The sequence below is a fragment of the Dasypus novemcinctus genome, chromosome 19 (assembly GCF_030445035.2).
Source record: "Dasypus novemcinctus isolate mDasNov1 chromosome 19, mDasNov1.1.hap2, whole genome shotgun sequence".
Classification (NCBI taxonomy): domain Eukaryota; kingdom Metazoa; phylum Chordata; class Mammalia; order Cingulata; family Dasypodidae; genus Dasypus; species Dasypus novemcinctus.
Window position 1 is genome coordinate 38,121,562 of NC_080691.1, and position 26,152 is coordinate 38,147,713.

The 26,152-nt window shown below is 41.4% G+C and overlaps 1 protein-coding gene across 3 annotated transcripts in view; it reads left to right on the top strand.

Moving 5' to 3' along the window:
• Positions 1-26,152, top strand: part of KREMEN1 (kringle containing transmembrane protein 1) — an 83,970-nt gene that overhangs the window by 29,038 nt on the left and 28,780 nt on the right. For all 3 annotated transcript variants that reach the window (XM_058281583.2, XM_058281584.2, XM_058281582.2), the window contains exon 4: positions 22,540-22,664. In XM_058281583.2, coding sequence (XP_058137566.1) covers positions 22,540-22,664 — 125 coding nt within the window. The remainder of the gene's footprint in view (positions 1-22,539; positions 22,665-26,152) is intronic.

The window sequence follows — 26,152 nt, forward strand, 5'->3', positions numbered from 1 at the left end:
TAAGGATGATGTGTGGTGTAGCCTGTGGGGAGTCCCCAGTCTAGGACAAAAAACAGACACATAAATGGATAAGCATATGCAAGATGCTTTGTAATAAATGAGGTGAGTAAAAGATTCTATGGGAGCTCCAAAGAGGAGCACCTGCCCTGGCCTGGTGGGAGACAGGGGCCACTGTTTTTCAATTAGAGTTTCTGGAAGAAGTGAAGTCTGAGTACAGGACTTCTCTAACTTTAAAGTATATATAATCACCTGGGATCTCGTTAAAATGCAGTTTCTGGTTCAGTAGGTCTGGAGTGAGCCTGCCATTCTGTATTTCTAACAACCTCCTGAGAGATGCCAAAGCTTCAGGACCACATTTTAAGAGTGAGGTTCTAGATGTTAGGGTGAGGTGGGGTAAAAGGAGGAAGGGCATTTGCACTGAGACGCACACAATGAATTCTCAGCAAGTCAGTGTTACTGAGACATACATTTTAAGAAGGAAGGGGCAAGATTTGAGGTCTGAGAAGAAGTAGATGGGACCAGCTAATAGAAGGTCTTATGGTCTGGATACAGGGCTTGGATTTGATTCAGGGAGATGATCAGGAAGCTAAGGAGAGAGTGGACTGACTGAAGGAGACATTTCTCCATAGCTTCTAAAGCATCTGTGTTAAGGAACTGGGATGATGTTTCACAAAGACCAGCACTAAGAGGTTGCCAGCACAAGCACCTCTGCAATATGGAACCTTAGGCCATCTCAGCCTGTGACCTTACTGGCTCAAGGTCCTTCTAATTAAATGACACCCTGACCTTGTTAAAACAGATTTGCTGTCACTAATCTATAAGTATTTACCTTACAAAATACAGCGAAAACCCACCCCCCTCCAAAACCAGGATTTGAACGCCTCCCGTTATGATCCCCAATAAGAATTTTAAAGCTGTGTTAAAGAGTTTGAGTGAAAAGCCAAGGGTACTTTGGCACTGGTAGTCGAGACAATCTCTCAGTTCTAAAAAGTGTTTTGTTTCTATCAGCATTTTCTGCATTAAATGTCAGCACTGATTTTAGTTTGTTTCAGCTTTTATTCCAGCATTCTTGAGTGCCTATTACATACAAAGCACGTATAGTCACATTATCTTATTTACCCTTTTCAGCAATCCTCTGAAGCAGGATGTATGTCCACTCCCTCCCCCTGTTTTTCAGATGAGGAAATTGAGACTAGAGTGGTTACATGATTTAATAAGAATTACACTCAAAGCCAAAAGGGATTTGAATGTAGGATTCCTGATTGCAAGCCCAGTGCCCTTTCCTTCCAGTATTAGGGAGAACAGCCCCATGTCCTTTCTTTCCTTAAAAATAGTGGCCTTGGGATGTATCCAGGCTACTGTTAAGGTCATTCTTCAGAAGTTTCTTTGTGGATTGTTGGGAAAAGTTTGAAATCCTAATAGTATGCCGAATTATTAAGATTGCTTTTTTATGACATTGTGGAAACCAAAGGATTAACTCAGTGGCGACAGAGGGTCTGCAGTTCATGCTGTTAGATCTTAAGTGATTTTCTTTTCTTCTTTGGGTTTGAGAAATCCCAAGCCCCAGGAGTAAAGCAGGCTGCAGTGGTATCCAGGAAGCATTTGTTGCACAGTAGAGCTACTCTGTAGAATACTGGGCTGTCTCGGCGGGTGTTCCTAGACCAGCTGTTCTCAGCTGGGAAAGGGCTCCCTATGATTGGACCTTTGGCATGAAATCCTACATCAGCAGCTTTCTCCCGGCCTCAGGGTTTCTCCCATCATCGTGTCTTCATTGCTGTGGTCTGAAGTTCACCTTCTCTAAAAATACAGCATCTCTGTGTATCATTTATACTTTACATCTAAAACAAAACCCCAAACTTTAGCCAACTGTCAAAGCGATATCGAAGTGAACATTAATAATATAGATTGTGCAGACTGATTTTTCTCTTCTGGGCTTTTATCCTTAAATTACAATTACTGGGTGTTTGATTTACTTGAATCCTGTGAGACTGCCCAGATTAGCATTGTCAGAATCCTGTTTTATATTGTTTATTCTCACTTTTTGTGTGTAGTTTAGTGGTATTTTCCCAACTAGATTAAGCTATTCAAAGATAGGAGCAGTGGTAACTCTGAGATTTCTGTATAGGAGAGACTTAAGGTAGAAAGGGGGACTCCAGGATTTCTCTTGAAGCTACATTTGCCAAGGAGGCACACTCATCTGTCCTGGACTGTCTGTTTCCTTGTGGAGGGATGCTGGAAAAACTTCTGACACCCCATGGCTGCCACTGAAAAGAACTGTTTATTTCAGGAATCTTCCTCAAAAGCTAGCACAAGTGGAAGGCAGAACAGGTGCTCAGTAAATATTCTTTGTTGATGAGGTGGTGCCTGATCTCTTCCAATTGGAGACAATACAAGCTAGTGGGCAGAAAGTGACTTCAGAGTCACACAGGCTTAGGTTTGGATCATCACTCACTTTTTGGCTTTAGGAAAGCGTTGGTTTCCTCATTTGTGCTTTCCTCCCAGGGTTATTTCAAAGGTTAAATTAATACAATGCATGAAACCCTAAGTCTAAGACATGACACTTGGTAGCATGAAAGTACCACCAGATATCATGGTGGCCTGTGCTTTCCCAAGGAATGGACTACACTTTTCGTGTTTCTGTGATTTAATTCCTAAAATGCATTACTTATAACCATTTTACTTCTATCCATTCCTTTTGTTTTTTGGGTTTTTTTTGGTTTCTCTTTTTACCTTTTTGGTTACCTTTCTGATAGTGTTCACTTCTACACTCTCCTCCAAGCCTCTTTCTCTTGTCTTTTCTTTTCTGGCTGCAGAACTCCCTTTGTTGTTTCCTACAGAGCTAAATTCTTGTTTACTAATTCTCATAGTTTCTGTTTATCTGTGAATATTTTAAACTCACTGTCATATTTGAAGGACAGCTTTGCCAGATTCTCATAATATTCTCTTATGATCTTTTTTTTATTTCTGTGAGGTCAGTCATAATGTCCTTTCTTTCATTCCTGATTTTATTTGCATCTTCTCTCTTTGTTTCTTTGTTAGTCTTTCTAAGGGTTTGTCAATTTTACTGATTTTTTCCTAAGAACCAGCTTTTTTTTGCTTTTGTTGATTTTCTCTATTTTTATTGTTGTTGTTCTCCATTTCATTTATTTCTGCTTTCATCTTTCTTATGTCTTTCTTTTTGCTTGCTTTGGGATTGATTTGCTGTTCTTTCTCTAGTTTCTCCAGTTGTTCAGTTGGATCTTTGATTTAGCTCTTTTTTCTTTTGTAATATAGGCATTTAGGGCTCTACATTTCCTTCTCAGCACTGTCTTCTCTGTATCCCATAAGTTTTGATAAGCTGTGTTCTCATTTTCACTCGTCTCAAGATATCTACTAATTTCTCTTGCAAGTTCTTCTCTGACCCACTCATTGTTTAGGAATGTGTTGTTTAGCCTCCATATATTTGCACATTTCCCCCTTTCTTGCCTATTATTGATTGCCAGTTTCATTCCATTATGATCAGAGAAGGTATTTTGTATAATTTCAATCTTCTTGTGTTGTGTTGTGGCCCAGTATGTGGTCTATCCTGGAGAAAGATCCATGAGCACTTGAGAAGAATGTTTAACCTGCTGATGTTAGATACAGTGTTCTGTGTATGTCTGTCAGATCCAGCTCATTTATTATATTGTTCAAGTTCTCTATTTCCTTGTTGATCTTCTGTCTAGTTGTTCTCCCTATTGAGTGAGTGGCACGTTGAAGTCTCTAGCTATTATTACAGAGATGTCTATTTCTCCTTTCAGTTTTGCCAGAGTTTGCCTCATGTATTTTGGGGCACCCTGGTTAGGTGCATAGATATCTGACTGTTAGTCCTTCCTGGTGAATTGTCCCTTTTATTAAAATGTAATAGCCTGTTGCAACTCTTATCACTTTTTTGCATTTAAAATGTGTTTAGTCTGACATCAGTATAGCTACTCCAACTCTCTTTCAGTTACTATTTGCATGAAATATCTTTTTCCAGCCTTTCACTTTCAGTCTGTTTGCATCCATGGGTCTAAAGTGAGTCTCCTGCTAACAGCATATGGATGGCTCATGTTTTCTTTTCCATTCTGTCAACCTATGTCTTTTGACTGGGGAGTTTAATCTGTTAATATTCAACGTTATTACCCTAGGCATTACTTACTTTAGTCATTTTATCCTTTGGCTTTCATATGTCATATCTTACTTTTGTCCATCTTTTTAAATTTTTATTTTTTTATTTTTTATTTTCTCTTCCCCTCCCCCTCCCCCTTCCCTGCCCTGCTGTTTTTGCTGTCTGTGTCTATTTGCTGTGTGATCTTCTGTATCTATTTCTCTTTCGTCTTCTCTTCTCATCTTTCTCCTCTAGGAGTCACCGGAATTCGATCCTGGGGATTTCTGATGCAGAGAGAGGTTCCCTGTCAATTGTGCCACTTCAGTTCCTGTTCTCTGCTACATTTAACCTTGACTCTCCCCTTGTCTCTCTTTTTGTTGTGTCATCATCTTGCCGCATGACTCACTTGCGTGGGCACTGGCTCACCGTGCAGGCACTCATGTGGGCACTTGGCTCACCAAGTGAGCACTCAGCTAACCACTCAAGTACTCGTGCAGGCACTCAGCTCACCACGCAGACACCTGGCTTACCACATGGACACTCGGCTCTCCACACGGGCACTTGGCTCACCACATGGACACTCGCATGGGCACTCAGCACCAAGTGGGCACTTGGCTCGCCACATGGGCACTGGCTCACCACGCAGGCATGCTTTCTCTTCTTTTTCACCAGGAGGCCCCAGGGATCAAACCCAGGTCCTCCCATATGGTAAGTGGAGGCCTTATCACTTGAGCCACATCCTGCTTCCCTTTTGTCCATCTTTTTATGTCCATTCTTTTTTTAAAATTTTTTTAAATTTGAGGTACCAGGGTCCGGGGATTGAACCTAGGACCTCATATGCAGGAAACTGGCACTCAACTACTGAGCCACATCAGCTTCTTTGAGTTGGTTTCTTCGTTTGTTTTTGTTTTTTCAGGAGGCACTGGGAATCAGACCTGGGAGGCGGGCACTCAACTGCTTGAGCCACATATGCTCCCCAGTCCATTCCTTTTTAATCTGATTTTGGGGTTGGTATCATACCTCAGCTACTGTGGCATTCCATTGGGGGTCTGGCATGGCCTTGGACACAGGGAACACAAGAGGCCCCACATTTGTTTTTATAATGCAGCTTCATGTTTTCAGGTTTTGTGTACATTTGACTACCCTTTGTTTATGGCAGCAGGTATTATTTAATTTTCCATAAAAAAATATTTTCTGAACCAAATGGACATTGTCTTCAGTGACAGATACACTGTATTTCCAAAATGTTCTAAAGCACAGTTGTGTGAAGCATTCTAATAGCTTAAAAAGTGAAAATCACTCAGATCAGTAAAGATGATTTTACTAAACATCTTTACATCAGCACTTGCTAGAACCTATAAGAAATATAAACATAAGAATAGTTTCTTCCCTCAGTTTTATGATGTAATTAGGAATCTGAGTTATAAACATATGAGAAAATTGGAGACCAGCACACCACCAATGATATAAATAAGTGTCGAAGTATGAGGTACAGTGCTGTGAGTTTTTGAAGATGAGAGGGTTCCGTGAAGGTTGCGGGAGCCATGGGGAGGGGTGCAGAAGCAGATAAGGGCTGGATAGGTCTGGACACATGAGATCAGGGAACAGCATGACAGAGGCATGGCGGAAGGGCCTGGCATTGGTGTCTGTGTATGTTGGGCTCCAGGCTGCTTGGGGCAGAGGAATGGAAGAGAGGAACCAGGTCAGATCTTGAAAGTCAGAATTGATTTGATGGGAAGTGACATGCTGAAAGCCCTATTTTAGGAAAATGGGCCAGGTAGATTGGAGGAAGGAAGTTTGAGGAGGAGAGGATGGGTATAGATGTTTAAATCCAGGGGATAAAAATCTGGGTTATGGCAGCAGTGTGATAGACAGAGAGGGTGAAACCCAAGATGGCAAGTGGAACATATAAGGGATGAAACAACAGGAGAATAAAAGATGATTCTGTGGTTTGTTGCCTGGGATATTTGTGGTGTCCCTGCAAAAAATCCAAGTCAACAAACCAAGCTCTTCTTCCTAAGGGTACATCTGTGTTATTCCTCTTGAACTTGGACTGAACTTTGATCGAGGTGTTTCCATTGTCTGTTTTGCTGCCTAACAAGCCACCCCCAAAACCTAGTGGCATAAAACAATGACAGTTTATCATTTCTCCAGCTTCAGTGGGTTGGCTGAGTTTCATCTACTCTCACCTGGCTCAATCAGGTGGCTGAATTCAGCTGGGACCTCTGCTGGGGCTGGAACATTCAAGGTGACTTCAGGCCTCTAGCCAGTGACCTCTCTTTCCAACAGGGCATTCATTCTTCTTATATGGTGCCTGGCTTACAAAAGAGCAGCAGAAGCTGCCGGTTCTTGTGAGGTATGGACTCAGAAGCTCATGGCATTCTCTTGGGCAGAGCAACTTTCAAGTCCAGCCCAGATTCAAGAGGAGGGGCAATGGCTTCCAACCCTTGAAGTTGGGGAAGAATTGCTGGAGCCTTTGGAGAGTATCTGCCACATTAAATCGCCAGACATTAAGTTTCAGAGAAGGGACTTCCACCAAGAGGGAACTACTACTGCTGTGAGGTAGCAGTACCATTTGGGGATCAGGATCTTTAGGACCTCATATTATCTTCCCCTAAATGTTAACAGTTCACAGAGGACAAAATGCTATGCTTATTCATTTTCATTGGGCAAGTTGGTATGAGACTCAGAGGCATGTGTAAGGCTGTTTGAAGAATCGGAGTGACTGAAATGGAGAATTTATGTTTAGAAATAAAGTTATAGAGGTACGATGAGGACGTAATGTGATAAGGGCTTGAACTAAGATGGCAGCTATCAGATTTAGAACAGAAGTAACAGAAGGAAAGGACAGGTGCCGTGTGCTCAGGGTCACAGGGTGAGTCTAGGTGAATCACACTTAACTCATCGCTGTCCGAAAGAAAGTATTCTAAATCACTGGTCCTCATCTTTCCATAAGAATGCCACTCCATGTGCACACTTAGTTCTAGTTTCTATGAAGGTGCAAATCAGCTACTGAGGTACCAGTGTTGGGTCCCTGGAGAAGAAGATGGTACTGAGATATGAATTAATGACATTTAAAATAAGCAGAGGGGTTGCATCATTTCTGAAGAAGCAAATATTACTTACAAGAAGAAATAAAATGGAAATTCTGCAGAGCTAGGACAGGAGTTTTCTAAAACTCAGGACAAATGCTTTTTAAAGCTTCTGGTTTCATAAAGCAAGTATCCCAGATCTGCTCAGAGCACTGGAATAGAAAGCACAGTGGCAGTCATGGATTCTTATGCAAATTACCACCTAAACGTTTGTATTCAGATTGAGCTTTTAGGGTGATAGGAGTACCTTCTGTCTTTAACAGGAATTGTTTGGTTATCAGGAATAGAACTCATTCAAACTAACTTGAGCAGAAGGGATTTAGTGAAGGTATCTCAGAGGTATATCACAGAACCCAATCCTCATCTCTAGAACAAAAGCATCCACTCTCACCATCCCTCTCTGAGGCCATATGATCTCCCATCTCTTCCCTTCCATCAACATAGCGTTACCGGATTTTATTTAGGTTCTAGGCTATGCTGTAGAAATAAATTTCAAGAGCGTGCTGGATAAGTTAGGCCAGTAATTTATTCAGGTAGGGAGGGAAGAGAAATGGGAGAAAATAACATATCAGGGGTCCCAGGTAGAGAGGAAGGGGTTGAAAAGTGATAAAGAGGGCTGATTTACAGGCTACAATTACCCATTATAAGTTATAAATCCCCAGGTTTTACTCATGTGGCCACGTGATGGAGGAAAAATGGCGAGAGCAGCACACAGAGGGCAGGAATGGGCCCAGAGGCAAGAGAGTGGAGCATACTTGTGCGCTCAGGCCTGTGCCTGGCTTTTAAACTGTTAATTATTCCACCCCTTTGCTAATGGCAGGGGAGCGATTCCAGCTGTTTGCTGTTTTGATCGATCACTCCACCTGTCAATCCCCTAGTGAGGACCCAATGATAAAGTCCTTGGGGAATATCCAGGACTTTTCCTGGCTTCCAGAAGAAGTCTTTGTTTTGAATAGCAGACTCTTGGGTGGGGCCAGCAGCCACCTTGGGGGTTATTGATCTGTCTGTTGATTCCCTATCTTACTAGCCTGCTTCGATAGCAGCAATTCTTCTTCTTTGTAGACAAGCAGAATCTGGTCATTCATCAACTCTTGTGGCCCAAATATGGTTACTTACCTTATCCCCTACTTGACAGATCCCTACATGTCCATTGACCTCAGTTCACTAACTAGAATCTCAATTCTAGATTCCTGGGAGAGAGAATCTGGCGTCCCCAGCATGAGTCAGCTGTGGCCAGAGGATGGGGTCCTTTGACCTGTCCCCAGCCAGCAGCAGTTATGGGAGCAGATACTCTGAGAAGGTGCTGAGGGCAATTGATGATCCTCAGAGAAGGGCTGTCAGCCTATAGGCCCCATGGTCCTGTGTGTTCCACCTTCACAATAAGACCACAGTTACAGCCAAAAGGACTGGTGTTCAATAAGCCTGCCAGTTTGCTTCCCAGCAGCTCTTTGTAATGGTCAAAGAAGAGTAGTTCTGAGTTACTCTGACTAGAACACCATCTCCCTTTCACCCACCTCTAAAGTTTTTACCTCAGTCAGGAACTCTGAGCATCTGAAGAGAATGTTGGTAATTAACTATGATGAGTTTTAAAGCCTCAACTATGATAAACAGGGGGTCTATTTGTATTTTAAGATGATATTTTGAAAACTGAGAATGATGAAGCCTCTTTGGTAAGAGAAAAAATGCATGACCAAGCCACAAGGACTTTAAAGTGGCCTTAAAAGTGAAAAAGAATTTGAGAACAAATACCCTTTTTCAAATGGACTTTTCCTCCCTCCTTCTGGGAAGAGCCAAGGGTGGGACACGGTCTGGAAATCCACTCAGTTGACCAGTAATGCTTTTGAAGACTACATGACGTGTCTCCTCTGGCGAGACTTGGAGCCACACTTTCCAGGACGAGTCAGAGGGCAGCGGTTCCCCTCCAAGGTTAACCACTCTCTCAGAGGCTTCTGTCATGGTGCCCTGAGCATGAAGGGAAAATTGAGTTTTAATCTCAGGGAGTCACTATTTTGTCCAGTTTCCCAGACTAGCCCTACAAGAAAGAGGAGCAGGAACACCAAGGAAAAAGCCATGGTGTGAGAACCTGCAGCCCTGGAGCTCACCCCTGCTCTCTAATTCCGTGTCCCCATGCAAGCCCCTTAACTTTGCTAAACTGTGGTTTCTTCTTTGTCAAATAGGAATAATGTCCTCTGTCCAGACTTCCTGAAAGGACTCTGAGTTTCATGTGTGATGCCTTGTATGAAAGTGTACTTGTATGCTATGCAGATGTATGAGATTACTATTTTAATATTGGGGATCAAACAGTTTTCTGAGGTGGCTGCCGTCAGTTTTGTCTTTTAATTCAATGCTATTTTACTTATATATTTTTCAGCAAGTTGTTCTTATTTGTGTGGTGAATGGTAAAAAAAATGTCTCACAAGGGAAGTGGACTTGGCCCAATGGATAGGGCGTCCGCCTACCACATGGGAGGTTCGCGGTTCAAACCCCGGGCCTCCTTGACCCGTGTGGAGCTGGCCCATGCACAGTACTGATGCGCGCAAGGAGTGCCCTGCCACGCAGGGGTGTCCCCGTGTAGGGGAGTCCCATGTGCAAGGAGTGCACCCCATAAGGAGAGCTGCCCAGCACGAAAGAAAGTGCAGCCTGCCCAAGAATGGCGCTGCACACACGGAGAGCTGACACAACAAGATGACGCAGCAAAAAGAAACACAGATTCCCGCTGATAAGGATAGAATGGTCACAGAAGAACTCACAGCAAATGGACACAGAGAGCAGACAATTGGGGGGAGAGAAATAAATTAAAAAAAAAAAAGTCTCACAAGAACCCTTAGATTAGGGGTTCTTAACCTTTTTTGTTCCACAGACCCCTTTGCCAGTCAGGTGAAGTAAATACTACTGTAATTTATTTATTGCATGTAACCATAAGTAAAGGAAATGCTAGATTTCAGTTAGAGGTGAGAGAAAATAAAGATAATAAGTTGATTATTTTCAGTTCAAGCTCACAGGCCCCCTGAAATCAAGGGGTTCGTGGACCCCTGGTTAAGAACCCCTGCCTTATAGTCATGTATAGTCATGTATTGTTCCTCATTCCTCTCCTTAGAAAAGCTACATGGAGGGCCTAGAACTCATCCTTGATCTGTCTGACACTGAAGCCCATGTTTGTGGTTACTACAGTGTGCTGGCTGCTCCTGGACAAATGATGGTTCCACCAGTAGCCTTCAGAGTAGTGCTACATACTGGGAAGTGACCCCGCAAAACCTACCCCCGGGCTGCAATATGGGTGGCAGAAAGTAAGGGCATAAAGACACTTTCCTGAAACAGTTTATTCTTTTCATATAATTCTTTATTTTTTTATCTTTTTAAAAATGACACATAAATCACACAAAATGTTACATTAAAAAATATGAGGTTCCCATATACCTCACTCTGCACCCCACCCCCACCCCTCCCACATCGACAACTTCTTTCATTAGCGTGGTACATTCATTGCATTTGGTGAATACATTTTGGAGCACTACTGCACTGCATGGATTATAGTTTATGTTGTAGTTTACACTCTCTCCCAGTCCATTCAGTGTGTTATGGCAGGATATATAATGTCCTGCATCTGTCCCTGCAATATTCATACAGTTCTAATAAGTGTGATAGTTTTGTCTTAAGCTTTAGCAGCAACAACTTAAGATGAGGATATGCAAAGACTACAGTTCTTGGCAGTAGTAATAATTAGTTGCTTTCTAACACCCTGTTGGTTCTAATGTTCTGAGGTTTCAACAGCCTTGATGGCAACCCAAGGGATAGAGTAACTATAAAAGTCAGACATAAGAACATTAAAAAAGCGCACCAGTTTGGGACTATTTGGTGAAACACATTCGATGACCTCAGGTCACCAAGAAGAAGTGTAAGTAAGCTAAATGATCACATTTAAGAAATATATAATGCACTTTAGAAGTCTCTCATCTGAAAGATTAAGGTAAAATTTTTAAGTTTAAAGTTTATGGGGAGACACCACCCAGAAGAGAGGGGCAAAGGAAAGGAGTCTCGGCTAGCTTAAAAATCCCATAAGTAGAACTGTAAGAACAGCAGTGGGTACCCTTCCCCCCACCTACACAGCAAACAGCAGTCTGTAGACTGTAGTGGCTGTGGACTGCAGGGGCTTGCAAGGGTCCTCTTCCCCAAGAAAGGGGAGAGGGAGGGACACAGCCCACAAAAATTTCAGATTTTGGCTAGTGAACTTGGTCTGAGGCATTGGAGGGGTTGCAAACTTCCAGGCCAATAGGGCTGCAACATTATTTGCCCTGAGAGCCCCTAGGGAGCTAAAGACAATTTGCTTTCTCAAATACTGCCCCTACTGCCCTGGGCTGGTTACTGAAGAGACAGAGGGAGAGTGCCAAGTGTGGAAAACAGTCTCTGTGAAAGTTTGTTCATGAGATTTGGCCAGCCCTAATGATACTGCTTCTTTACCACCTACTGCCTTTGGAGTTAAACTGAATGCATTCCCCCTAGCACCTGGAGTGTGAGCTGGGAGGTCTGCTAAAGAGCGCCATATGCTTACCAGACCAGAGAAGTACACAAAAAGGGAAAATTATAATAAGTAAGAGACAAGCAGATATCTTTACTGCCGCCCTTCCCAAGGCCCTTGGAAACTGGCCTGCCCCTCATTACTGGGTCCTTAGCCCTGGTCTGAGAGTTAAACAGGGGGAATCCTAAATATCTAGAACAAGTTGAGCCAAGAGTCAAAGAACAGTAGTAGCACACAGCTACTAAACAGTAAATCCCTAGGCAAGAGAGAGAAACTGAACATCAAAGTAAACTCAGCATCAGAATCAGATGCCTCGACATTGTAAAAAAAATCACAAACCATACAAAGAAAAAGGAAGATATGACTCAGGCAAAGGAACAAATCAAAACTCCAGATGAGACACAGGACTTGAAACAGCTAATCGAAGAGGTTAGTACAATCTCCTAAATCAAATCATGGAGTCGAAGGGCAACATGGCTAAAGAAATAAAAGACATTAAGAAGACATTGAAAGTCTCTCTTGTTACTTTTACCGGATCTGTAGTTGGCACTGGGGTTTAGTGTATACCCAGGGGACCTGAATCTCTGGACTGACCATGTGATAGCCAGGCCCTGAGCCTCAACAGACTTGCAACTCCTACACTCTGGTTTATTGGACTTACCCCACTCAGCTAACATGGAGGTGAAGAAGGTCAGCCACCACACCAGGGAGCCAAGAGTGCCTACAACTGAAAGCAGGAGAATTGCATCCAGCATCCATGTGGAATCTAAGCCCCCTCTTGATATAGATGTGGAGTGGACACAACCATTCCAAGGTCCACAGGATGGAGGAATAGAGTAAGGATTAGAGTGGATTTACTGATATTCTATTCATGAACTATTATGATTAGTAATTGAAGAAAATGTGGCATTGGTGTGGAGAAAGTGGCCATGGTGGCTGCTGCGGGTAGGGAGTGGGAGGAAGAGATGTAATGTGGGGGTGTTTTCGGGACTTGGAGTTGTCCTGGGTGGTGCTGCAGGGACAGTTACCAGACATTGTATGTCCTCCCATGGCCCACTGGGTGGACTGTGAGAGAGTGTGGGCTATGGTGTGGACCATTGACCATGAGGTGCAGCGGTGCTCAGAGGTGTATTCACCAAGTGCAATGAATGTCTCATGATGATGGAGGAGGTTGTTGTTATGGGGGGAGGAGTGGGGTGAGGGGGGTGGGGGGTATATGGGACCTCATATTTTTTTAATGTAACATTAAAAAAATAAAGACTAAAAATAAAAATAAAAAGAAGACATTGAGTGAGCACAAAGAAAAATTTGAAACCTTGGATAGAAAAATAACAGCTTATGGAAATGAAAGACAAAATAAGTGAGATCAAAATTAAAATAGAGGCACATAGCAGCATATTTGGAATCATGGAAGAAAGAATCAGCGATGTAGAAGAAGGAACAACTGAAATTGATGAGAAAGAAGAACACAGAAAAGAATGGGGAAAAATTGAGCAGGGCCTCAAGGAGTTGAATGATAACACAAAGCATATCAACATACATGTTATGGTAGTTTTAAAAGGAGATGAGAAGGGAAAGAGGGCAGAAAGAGTATTTGACGAAATAATGGCTGAAAATTGCCCAGCTGTCATGAAAGACATGAATATACGTGTCCAGGAAACACAGCATACTCCAATTAGAATAAATTCAAATAGACCTTCTCCAAGACACATAATATGCAGAATGCCAAATGCGAAATATAAAGAGAAAATTCTGAAAGCGGCAAGGGAAAAGTGAAACATCACATACAAGGATGTCCAATAAGACTTAGTATAGATTTCTCTTCAGAAACCATGGAGGGAAGAAGACAATAGTATTATATAATTATGGTACTGAAAGAGAAAAACTGCCAGCCAAGAATTCTTTATCTGGCAAAACTGTTCTTCAGATACGACAGTGAGCTTAAAATTTTAAGCTACAGATAAACAGAAACTAAGAGAGTTCATAAACAAGAATCCAGCCTTGCAGAAACTCTAAAGGGAGTTCTGCAGCTGAAAAGACAAGACAAGAGAGAGAGGCTTAGATAACAAGTGAAGACTATCAGAAAGGGTAGCCAAAAATTTAAATTAAAAAAAAAAGGACAGAAATAAGATGTGACTTATGAAAGCCAAAGGATTAAATGGTTAAAGTAAGTAATGTCTTTATTGTAATAACATTGAATGTTAATGGATTAAACTCCCCAATCAAAAGACATAAGATGACAGAATGGATTAAAAAAACCATGAGCCATCCATATGCTGTCAGCAGGAGACTCACCTTAGATCCAAGGATACAAATAGACTAAAAGTGAAAGGTTGGAAAAAGATATTTTACATGTATAGTAACCAAAAAAGAGCAGGAATAGCTATACTGGTGTCAAACAAAACAGATTTTAAATGCAAAAAAGTGATGAGATGTAGCAGGCTATTATATGTATTAATAAAAGGGACAATCTACCAAGAAGGAGTAACAGTCATAAATATCTATGCACTTAACCAGGGTGCCCTAAAATACATGAGGCAAACTCTGGCAAAACTGAAAGGAGAAATAGATGTCTCTACGATAATAGTAGAAGGTGTCAACATGCCACACATATCAATAAAAAGAACAACTAGACAGAAAATCAACAAGGAAACAGAGAGCTCAAACAATATGGTAAATTCACTAAACCTGACAGATATACACAGAGCATTGCATCCCTAATCAGCAGGTTATACCTTCTTCTCAAGTGCTCATGGATCTTTCTTCAGGATAGACCACATATTGGGCCACAATACAGCACTCAATAGATTCAAGAAGATTGAAATTTTCAAAGCGCTTTCTCTGATCATAATGGAATGAAGCTGGCAATCAATAATAGGCAGGAAAGGGGGAAATATGCAGATATATGGAGGCTGAACAACACACTTCTAAACAATGAGTGGGTCAAAGAAGAATTTGCAAGAGAAATTAGTAGATATCTTGAGACAAGTGAAAATGAGAACACAGCTTATCAAAACTTACAGGATACAGTGAAGGCAGAGCTGAGAGGGAGATGTATAGCCCTAAATGCCTGTATTTACAAAAGAAAGAGCTAAAATCAAAGATCTAACTGAACAACTGGAGAAACTAGAGAAAGAACAGCAAATCAGTCCAAAGCAAGCAAAAAGAAAGACATAACAAAGACGAAAGTAGAAATAAATGAAATAGAGAACAACAACAAAAACAATAGAGAAAATCAACAGAACTAAAAGCTGGTACTTTGAGAAAAATCAATAAAATTGACAAACCCTTAGCAAGGCTATCAAGAAACAGAGAGAAGATGCAAATAAATAAAACCAGGAATGAAAGGGGGCCCATTGGGAAGCAGATGTGGCTCAACTGAAAGGGTGCCAGTTATAACTGACTCCACATAAATAAAAAGGATCATAAGATATTTTTGAGAAACTGCATGCCCACAAATTAGTCAACCTAGATGAAATGGACAAATTCCTAGAAATTCACAAACAACCTACATTGAGTCTACAAGAAATTCAGGAACTCATCAGGGGCCCATTGGGAAGCATACATGGCTCAACTGAAAGGGTGCCTGTTACAACTGACTCCACATAAATTAAAAGGATCATAAGATATTTTTGAAAAACTGCATACCCACAAATTAGTCAACCTAGATGAAATGGACAAATTCCTAGAAATGCACAAACAACCTACACTGACTCTACAAGAAATACAGGAACTCAACAAATCAATCACAAGCAAAGAGATTGAATCACTCTCTTCCAACAAAGAAAAGTGCAGGAACTTCACAGATGAATTCTACCAAACGTTTGGAGAAGAATTAATACCAATCCTGTTTAAACTCTTCAAAAAAAAAAAAAGAAAAGAAGGAAAAATTACCCAACACATTTTATGTCCACATCAACCAAAGCCAGATAAATATACTACATTAGAAGAAAATTACAGACTAATCTCTCTAATGAATACATGTAAAAATTCTCAACAAAATACTTGCAAATCAAATCCAGCAGCATATAAAAACAATTATACATCACAATCAAATGAGTTTTATTTCTGGAATGCAATGGTGCTTCAACATAAGAAAACCGAGTAATATAATACACCACATTAACAAATTGAAGGGAAAAAAACACACGATAATCTCAATTGATGCAGAAAAGACATTTGACAAAATCCAGCATACATTCTTTTGTTTCATTTTTTAAGATTCATTTTTTCTTTCTTTCTTTCCCCTTCCCCCACCCCCCTTTGTCTGCTCTCTGTCCATTCGCTGTGTGTTCTTCTGTGTCCGCTTGCATTCTTGAAGTGGCACTGGGAATCTGTGTCTCTTTGTTGTTGTTGTATGATCTTGCTGCGTCAGCTCTCCATGCCTACTACGCCATTTCTGGGCAGGCTGCACTTTTTTCATGTAGGGCCGCTCTCCATGCAGGGTGCAATCCTTGCGCATGGGGCTCCCCTATGCAGGGGACAACCCTGCATGGCATGGCACTCCTTGCTCGCATCAGGACTGCAAGTGGGCCAGCTCACCACATGGGTCAGGAGGCCCTGGGTTTGAACCCTGGACTTCCCATATGGTAGGCAGACGCTCTATCAGTTGAGCCAAATCTGCTTCCCCAGCATCCATTCTTGATCAAACCACTTCAAAAGAAAGTTCCTCAACTTAATAAATGGCATGTATGAAAATCCCACAGCCAACATCATACTCAATGGGAAGAGGTTGAAAGCTTTCCCTCTAAGATAAGGAATAAGACAAGGATGTCCACTGACACCACTGTTATTTAGCATTGTGCTAAAAGTTCTAGCTGGAGCAGTTAGGCAAGAAAAAGAAATAAAAGGCAACCAGGGAGTGGATGTGGCTCAAGCAGTTGACCACCTCCCTCCCACATGGGAGGTCCTAGATTCAGTTCCCAGTACCTCCTAAAGAAAAAACATATAGACAACAAGTGAAAACAATGAGCAGACAATGAGCAAAAAATAAGCAGATGACCAGAAAAACAAGCAGACAATGAGCAAACACAATGACGAAAAACAATAAGCAGACAAACCAAGCAAAAACAAAAAAAATGAGCAAACAACAAGCAAACAGACAAGGGAGCCAATTCAGGAGAGCCAATGGGGCTCAGTAGTTGAGCGCCAGCCTCAAAAAAAAAAAAAAAGCACATCCAACTTGGAAAAGAGGAAGTAAAACTCTCACTATTTGCAGATGATATGATCCTATATTTAGAAAATTCCGAAATATCTACAACAGAGTTACTTAAGCTAGTAAATGAGTTCATCAGAGTGGCAGGATATAAGATCAGCACACAAAAATGTGTAGCATTTCTATACACTAGTAATGAACAAGTTGAGAAGGAAATCAAGAAAAACATTCCCATTTATAATAGCAACAAGGAGACTCAAATATCTATGAATTAATTTAACCAGGAATGTAAAGGGTATATATTCAGAAAACTACCAAACAGTGCTAAAGGAAATCAAGAAGACCTAAACAAATGGAAGGACATTCTGTGTTCATGGATTGGAGACTAAACACTGTGAGATGTTAATTCTACCCAAACTGATTTATAGGTTTGATGCAATACCAATCAAACTTCCAACAGTCTACTTTACAGAAATAGAAAAATCAATTACCGAATTTATTTGGAAGGGAAAGGGATCCTGAATAGCCACAAACATCCTGAAGAGGAAGCGAAGTTGGAGGACTCAAGCTCCCTGACCTTACAGTGTATTCTAAAGCTGCAGTGGTCAAAAGAGCATGGTATTGGCTCAACAGTAGATGCACTGATCAATGGAATTGAATTGAGAGTTCAGAAATAGACCCTCACATCTATGGTCAGCTGATTTTTTTTTTTTAAGATTTATTTTTTATTATTTCTCTCCCCTTCCCCAACCTCCCCACGTTGTCTGCTCTCTGTGTCCACGTACTGTGTGTTCTTCTGTGTCCGCTTGCATTCTTGTCAGTGGCACCGGAAATCTGTGTCTTTTTTTGTTGCATCATCTTGCTGCATCAGCTCTGTGTGTGCAGTGCCATGCCTGGGCAGGCTGCACTTTTCTCGCACGGGGCGGCTCTCCTTATAGGGGGCACTCCTTGCAGGTGGGGCTCCCCTACACGGAGGATACTCCTGCGTGGCACTGCACTCCTTGCGTGCATCAGCACTACGTGTGGGCCAGCTCACCACACAGGTCAGGAGGCCCTGGGTTTGAACCCTGGACCTCCCATGTGGTAGGCGGACGCTCTATCCATTGAGCCAAATCTGCTTCCCTCAACTGATTTTTGATAAGCCTATGAGGTCCAGTTTTCTGGGACAGAGCAGTCTCTTTAATAAATGGTGCTGGGCAAACTGGATATCCATAACCAAAAGAGTGAAAAAGGACTCTCTCTCACTCCCTATACAAGAATCAACTCAAAATGGATCAAAAACCTAAACATAAAAGCCAGGACCATAACACTCCTAGAAGATAATGTAGGGAAACATCTACAAGACCTTGTAGTAGGTGGGAGTCTCTTAAACCTTATACCCAAAGCACAAGCAACAAAGGAATAAATAGATAAATGGGACCTCCTCAAAATTAAACACTTCTGCACCACAAAAGGCTTTAAAAAGGCAGCTGACTCAATGGGAGAAAATATTTGGAAATCACACATCCAACAAGGGTCTAATATAATATCAATGGTGTGTAAAGAGATCCTACAACTCAAAATAAAAAGTCGAACTATCCTTTTAAAAAATGGGCAAAAGGGGAGCCAATGTAACCCAGTGGTTGAGCATCAGCTTTTCATATGCAAGGTCCCGGGTTCAATCCCCAGCCTCAGTACCTCAGAAACAACAACAGCAACAACAACAAATGGACAATAGACTTGAATAGACATTTGTCCAAAGAAGAAATGCAAATGGCAAAAAAAACACATGAAAGAACTTTCAACATCACTGGTTATTAGGAAAATGCAAATCAAAACTCCAGTGAGTTATCATTTCACACCAATTAGAATGACCACTATTAACAAAAGAAAACTACAGGTGTTAGAGAAGATGTGGAGAGATAGGAATGCTTATTTACTGCTTGTGGGAATGTAGAATAGTACAGCCACTGTAGAATTCTGTTTGGCAGTTCCTAAGGAAGTTATATGTAGATCTACCATGTTTTCCAGCAATACTGTTACTGGGTATATACCCAGTACAATTGAGAGAAGTGACACTACAGACATCTACACACCGATGTTCATAGTGACTATTAAGCACAGTTGCCAAAAGATGGAAACAAGTCAGGTGTCCATCAACTGATGAATGGATAAACTGTGGTATATACACATGATGGAATATTACTCAGCTGTAAGAAGAAATGAAATCATGGAGCATATGACAACATTGATGAACCTGAAGGACATGATGTTGAGTGAAGCAAGCCAGACACAAAAGGACAAATATTGTATGAATTTGCTGTTATGAACTAACTATAATATAGTGAGCAAGCTCATGGAGTTAATAACTACAATATAAGTCACCAGAGAAAATAATGTGGTTAGAGAATGGAAAGCTGAGATTTAGTCTTTGCAGAATTAGTAAAGTTTATGGAAAACCCAGTTATCTGGAATGGTATGTCTAGATGGTTAAACTCGATTTAAGTGGCTGTTGTTCTGCGGTCATATCTGCTTTTACTTCTAGTCTATTCTGTGCCCTCAGTGCTACCTAAGAAGTGCCTTGACCCATTCATCCATGGTTTCTGCTGGCAACACAGGACATACTTGTTCCTTCAGCACAAAGTCACAGAGCACCTGAGATAAGGTGGGACCATGCCAGGCCCTGGGGATAAAGCCCTGCCCTCAGGTTCTTCCTGGGTTAAAACCAGGGAGAGAGACAAGCAAACAGGCGTTTAGAATCAAATGCAGCTTAGGCTGCTTTAGGATCACATAGCACAGGGCATATAACCCTTCAGAGGAGGCCCCAGCCCTGGCTGAACCCATGATTGCAGCCTTGTGAGAGACCCTGGAGCAAAGGACCCAGCTAAGGGGGAGAGATGAATAGGGATGGGGATTCCGAGGGGAAATGATGCTTAGGCCAACATCTCAAGTAGGGAAGAGAGTCCAAGCTTAGGGAATAGTATATACAAAATCCCAGAGAGTGAGGTGCAGTTGACAAACTTGCAAATACACCATAATTTAATTTGGCTTTAGTATGGTGTTTCATTTTCCCAGCTGCTAAAACAAATGCCACACGATGGATGGCCTTTGAAAAAGGAATTTAATGGCTCACAGTTTCAGAAGCTAGAAGGCTTGCTTCCTCCCAAAGTCAGTATCTACTGGCTAGCTGGCAGTTTTGGGGTTCCTTGGCTTTTTGGTCACATGGCAGTACACATGGTGGTGTCTTCTCCTTTTTCTGGGTTTTGTTCACTTCCAGCTTCTGGCTACTCCCTGTGGCTTCTCTCTGTGTGACCAGTTTCCTTTGCTTATAAGCACTTCAGCCATATTGGATTAAGGCCCACTCCCCTTCAGATTGGGCACATCTTAACAAGTAATATCTTCAGAGGTCCTATTTATTTACAAATGGGCTCACACCCACAGGACTAGGGGTTGTGGCCTGAACATGCCTTTTGTGAGGGGCATGGTGCTATCAACATAAGGAACTGTGAGCTCATGGGTGGAGAAAGGTCATGCAGGCTGGGGAGGGGAAGAGGAAGCACAGATCAGGCAGCCTCATGTACCATGTGAGAAAGTTTGGACTTTATCCTGAGGGGCAACCAAGGAGCTTTGAAAGGTTTTAGGCAGGCCCTACATAACTCACCAGCTACTGCCACTCTTCCTTTCTCCATTACTGACCATGCTTACTTCTTTTTTGTCATGCAAGGCCAAGGACGATCTTGTCTTGGGCCTTTGCACTTGCCATTCCCTCTACCTGGAATACATTATAAAAAGATTGTTCTGGTTGCAGCATGCTAACTAGGCTAGAGAGTAGGGTAGCCCTAGAAATTGGGAGACAGAATGGGAGGCTGATGCCATGGTCTAAGTGGAAGGAGACAAAGCCTGAACTGGAAAAGTGGCAGCGTGGATGGAGAGGCATGAGATATTTTAGGAGGTAGAATTGTCAGTGTTTGGCAAGTGATTGATTTGGGCAGTAAGGGTGATACCCCAGGTATCTGGACTGGGCTACTGGTGTGCAGACAGATTAGAGCAGCAGCAGGGTATAGTTTGATTCCTGGTGATCCACTTCACCGTGTGTTTAGGGACCTCACTGCCCCAATGGAACATAAGCTGCCTGGATTTGCTCACCAAATCGTTGGTAGTGAAGCGTATAGGTTCCAACTGCATTAATATAACCCATGGCCTTGTCTAATCTTTATGTCTAATCTTAGCATTTAGGAGCATGTGCCTTGGGCACTCTATAAATTAATACATACATAATAACATGCTTACTTCTGAGCATAGTAAACTAATTGAGACAAAAATCAGAGTAAATGACCAAGATGGTTGTGTTCAAGTAGTTCTTATTAAGAACCATTAAAAACATGGCTCAGGTTTCCCTGTGCAAGGGAAACATTTTAAAACATCATCTTCTTTCACATGCCCCTGACTGGAGATGCCTAATTCACTGCATTTGTTAAAATCCTAAAACCCAAATGCTTCCGAGCCAGGCCCCTGCTGAACACCAGACTCCTACTGCCTAAAGTCTTTCTGTTTACATTTGCTCCTGTAGAGAACTGGTTTGTTTCCAAAAGATGCATTTGTGTGGTGAGTCACATTTGTCATATTTGAACCATATGTGATGCAAGGGAGACGGGTAACCACTTGGCTTAGAGGGGGACGGTAACCCTTTGGGTTAGCTGAAGTGCTTGCTGCCAATTTAAAATGAGCTGGTTGGATTGTGCTGATGTGCACAAGGAGTGCTGTGCCATGCAGGGGTGTTCCCTGCATAGGGGAGCCCCACGCGCAAGGAGTGTGTCCCACAAGGAGAGCTGCCCCCTCGCAAAAAAAAAGCACAGCCTGCCGAGGGGTGACACCACACACATAAAAAGCTGATGCAGCAAGATGACACAGCAAAAAAGAGACACAGATTCCCAGTGTCACCGAGAGTGCAAGCGGACACAGAAGAACACACAGCAAATGGACTCAAGAGAGCAGACAATGGGGGCCTGGGGGAGATAAATAAATCTTTTTTTTAAAAAAAAGAAAAGGCAAGGAACTGATTCTCCCCTAGAGCCTCCAGAAAGAGCACAGCTCTCCTGTCCCTTCATTTTAGACCCATCAGACCCATTTAAGATTTCTGACTTTCCGAACTGTAAGAAAATAAATTTATGTTGTTTTAAGCCACTAAGTTTGTAGTAATTTGAGGCAGCAGCAATAGGAAATTCATTCACTTACCAGAGGACCTTGGGGAAACCCACCTGTGAAGCCTTTTAAGGAAAGGGGGGTTTAGATGCAAGGCATCAGATGATGGGCTCCCAAGGGCTTTTCCTGCCCTCCAGTGGCTCTGGAACATAATCTACCATTGTATTATAGCTTTGCTATTTTTAGGAAATTGTTCCTAGTTCCCTTCAATACTAACTCCTATCAATATTGAATAGTTAAAACTTTTCTTAGGGTAAGTTAAAGGTAAACCTGAGTTTTGCATACTCTTAAAAGTAAAATGAAACCACGGTATTTGGCATAAGACCCTAAGGTTTCCATTTTTAAAGATTGTTGCTTATTATTTATTTGTACTTTAGGAGTGGAAATATTGGCTAAGATGGAAATACCTGGCACAAAGAGTTTTTCCCTCTTGGTGTTTCACAGCCAGATGTTGTGAAATTCTTTTGTTTTTCTTTTTTTTCTCCAGTGCCTGGAAACCTTGGCTGCTACAAGGATCATGGAAACCCACCTCCTCTAACTGGCACTAGTAAAACATCTAATAAACTTACCATACAAACCTGTATCAGTTTTTGTCGGAGACAGAGGTTCAAGGTAATGTCTGTGTGGCTGTGCCTTTTTAGTGATTATTAGTAACTATAGACATAGATAAAGAAGTAAATGTATTCTCCTAAGACAGCTCAAAAATACATGTACTTTTTAAAAAACTGTCAAGTTATACAGTTCTTTTCTTCTGCCAAGGAGAAATTGGAGGAAGAGTGAAGCTTGGGATTCAGGAGTGTGAGGCAGCTCTCTTTGGTAAAAGACTGGGAGAAAAGGGGAGGACAAACCCTAATATCTGCATTCTCATCTGGCCTCTGACAGAATTCTGTATTTCCTGTGCCCTTCCTTAGACGTTATAAGCACAGACTTCTCTGGCCCCACAAAGAACCTGAGAATATGCTAAGGTAGTAATTACTTTCTTGATGGACCAAGGGACCCTGGCCTGGACTCCAGTCCAAAACATTTTCATTTCCTCCTATCCTATATCTGAAATTAATTCCTTGGTCATTAAGGTTCAATTATGCTATTATATAAGAAGAAGAAAAGAAAAAACAGCCTTTTTCTTCACTCCCTAGCTCCTTTCCTTCCTTCCCTAATTATTCACTCAAAAAGCCATTAAGCAAACCTGAGCAAGGAGGGTAGCCTGGCAGGGTTCAGTCCACCATCAGGCCCCAGGGGGTTGAGTGAGACAGGTGGTCCAATGTGGTCAAGTGATTAGTTGCATGCAAAGGGATTGAGCACATAAGTAATTATAACATATATTGAGGGTAATGGAGCCAGGTTTCTCACTGTTGGAGTTATTGTGAGTATGGAAGCAGGGAAAGCTGGAATGAAGTCTGTAGTTTTGGAAAGGGACTGAAGTTACTAGTGTCATATTGGTATATATACAGATAGATATAGATAATTATAAATGTAAAAGTATGTGTATATCTGAATATATACAAACATATATTCACATATATGTTTCTCAGCCCTGTCCGCCCAGGAGCAGCAACACACAGATAACAGTGAGCATGCCTAGAACCCAGATATTGGTTTCTAAATATTGTTCTTACCTAAAAAGAAGTAAGGCTTCTTGGGGAAAATGGCTGATTCTAGGGTTGGTTCTGGGAAAGTGCAATATAAGCCCGAATCATCATGTGCAAGAAAGTAAGGAATAATAGGGATAAGGCAAAGGATGCATTGCCAAATCTGGCGTACTTTAAGCTCCAAAGCAATTAATGATAGTAATGCATATACCTAACTCAATAAAATAAGAATTCAAAAATCCATACCAATATTAATTAATTAATTAGGAGAAGAAAAGCATTTCCTCACAATAGAATGTCAACTAATGTAGAAAAAATGGTGGAAAAGTAGAAAATTCACCATTTGATAACCATTATACTAATAATTAGTTCAAGGAACAAATAGCAATGAGTATGTAAATATCCTAGTCCTTACCCATTGGTGGATGAAAGTTGCATGAGGAATGGAGTATTTACATAGCCTCAAAGAGCTCCCTACAAAATATTTATTAACTATGAAGGGAAAACCAGAAATTCTACAGTGGAGAAAACTGGCACGTGCTCCCTGACTCAGGCAATCAAGGTTAATATCCCTACTGATGGGACAAATAGACATTGTATGACACCGGATGGGCTTCATGATAGCACAATATTGCTTTGGTTATGTTTATGCCAAAAATGCATATTCTGAATCTATTCATGAGGAAACATCAGGCAAACACAAAATGAGAGATATTCTGCAGATTACTGGCCTTTACTCTTCAAAAATGTTAAGGTCAAAAAGGTCAAGAAAGTGCCAATGAACTATTCCAGACTGAAGGAAACTGAAGAGACCTGACAACTAAGTACAGCTGTGATCCTGGATTGGATCCTTATTCTACAAAAGACATAATTGAGGTAGTTGCCAATGTGAATAGTGTCTCTGGATGAAGGGTATAGGGACATTCTTTGTACTATTCTTGCAACTTTTCTGTAAATATGAAATCATTTCAAAATAAAAATCCAGAAAGAGCATTTGAGAAAATATAACACCCATTCATGATGAAAGTCCTCAGAAAAGTAGATGTAGAAGAGAACTTCCTCAACCTGATTAAAGAACATCAATGAAAAACCTACAGCAAACATCATACTCAGTGGTAAAAGGTTCAGTGCTTCCTACCTAAGATCAGGAACAGCAAGGATGCCCATTCTTACCCCTTCAATTCAACACTGTACTGGAGGTCCTTGCCAATGAAATAAGGCAAGAAAAAGAAATAAGGAAGTGCAGGTTGGAAAGAACAAAATAAAACTTTATTTATAGCCAATGTACTCATCTATGTAGACAATCCCAAGAAAACTACAAATATGCTACTACTAGTGCTAATAAGTAAATTTAGCATGATTCCAGATTATAAGATCAATAATCTAAAATGATTTGTATTTCTGTATGCTAGCAGTGAGCTATGAGAAAATGAAAATTGTAAATTCTGTTTACGATATCACAAAAACCTTAAGAATGAATTTAACAAAAGATGTCAGAGATCTACGAACTGAAAACTACAAAACATGGCAAAGGAAAATTAAAGAAGACATATATAAATGGGCATATAGATCTTATTCATGGATTAGAAGACTCAGTATTGTTAAAATATCAATTCTCCCCAAATTGTTCTATAGCTTCCATACAATCCCAATCAAAATCATAGAAGACTTTTTGGGGGGAAAAAATGACAAATTGATCCTAAAATTTAGATGGAAAGGCAAAGGACTTGGAAGAGCCAAAATAATTTGGAAAAGAAGGTCAAGTTTGGAAGACTTATCCTGCCTGATTTCAAGACTTTCCGTAAACACATGGGAGGTCCGCGGTTCAAACCCTGGGCCTCCTTGACCCGTGTGGAGCTGGCCCATGCGCAGTGCTGATGCGCGCAAGGAGTGCCGTGCCACGCAAGGGTGTCCCCCGCGTGGGGGAGCCCCACGCGCAAGGAGTGCGCCCGTGAGGAAAGCCGCCCAGCGTGAAAAGAAAGTGCAGCCTGCCGAGGAATGGCGCCGCCCACACTTCCCGTGCCGCTGACGACAACAGAAGCGGACAAAGAAACAAGACACAGCAAATAGACACCAAGAACAGACAACCAGGGGAGGGGGGGAAATTAAGTAAATAAATAAATCTTTAAAAAAAAAAAAAAAAAAAAAAAGACTTTCCGTAAAGCTGCAATAATCAAGAGAGGGGTATTGGTATAATATTCATATAGATCAGGAACCAGCAAACAATGGCCCATGGGCCAAATTCTACCACCCACCTATGTTTGTAAATAAAGTTTTATGTAGTCACATCTATTCATTTACATGTTGTCTATGGCTGCTTTCATGCTACAACAGTAAATTTGAGTAGTTGTGATAGAGATAGTGTGGCCCACAAAGCCGAAAACATTTACTATCTTACCTTTTCTTAGAAAAAGTTTTCTGACCCCTGTTATAGATCAATATAACAGAATAGCACCCAGAAATAGACCCACTCTTATATGAAAAATTGATTTTCAACAAAGGTACCAAGGT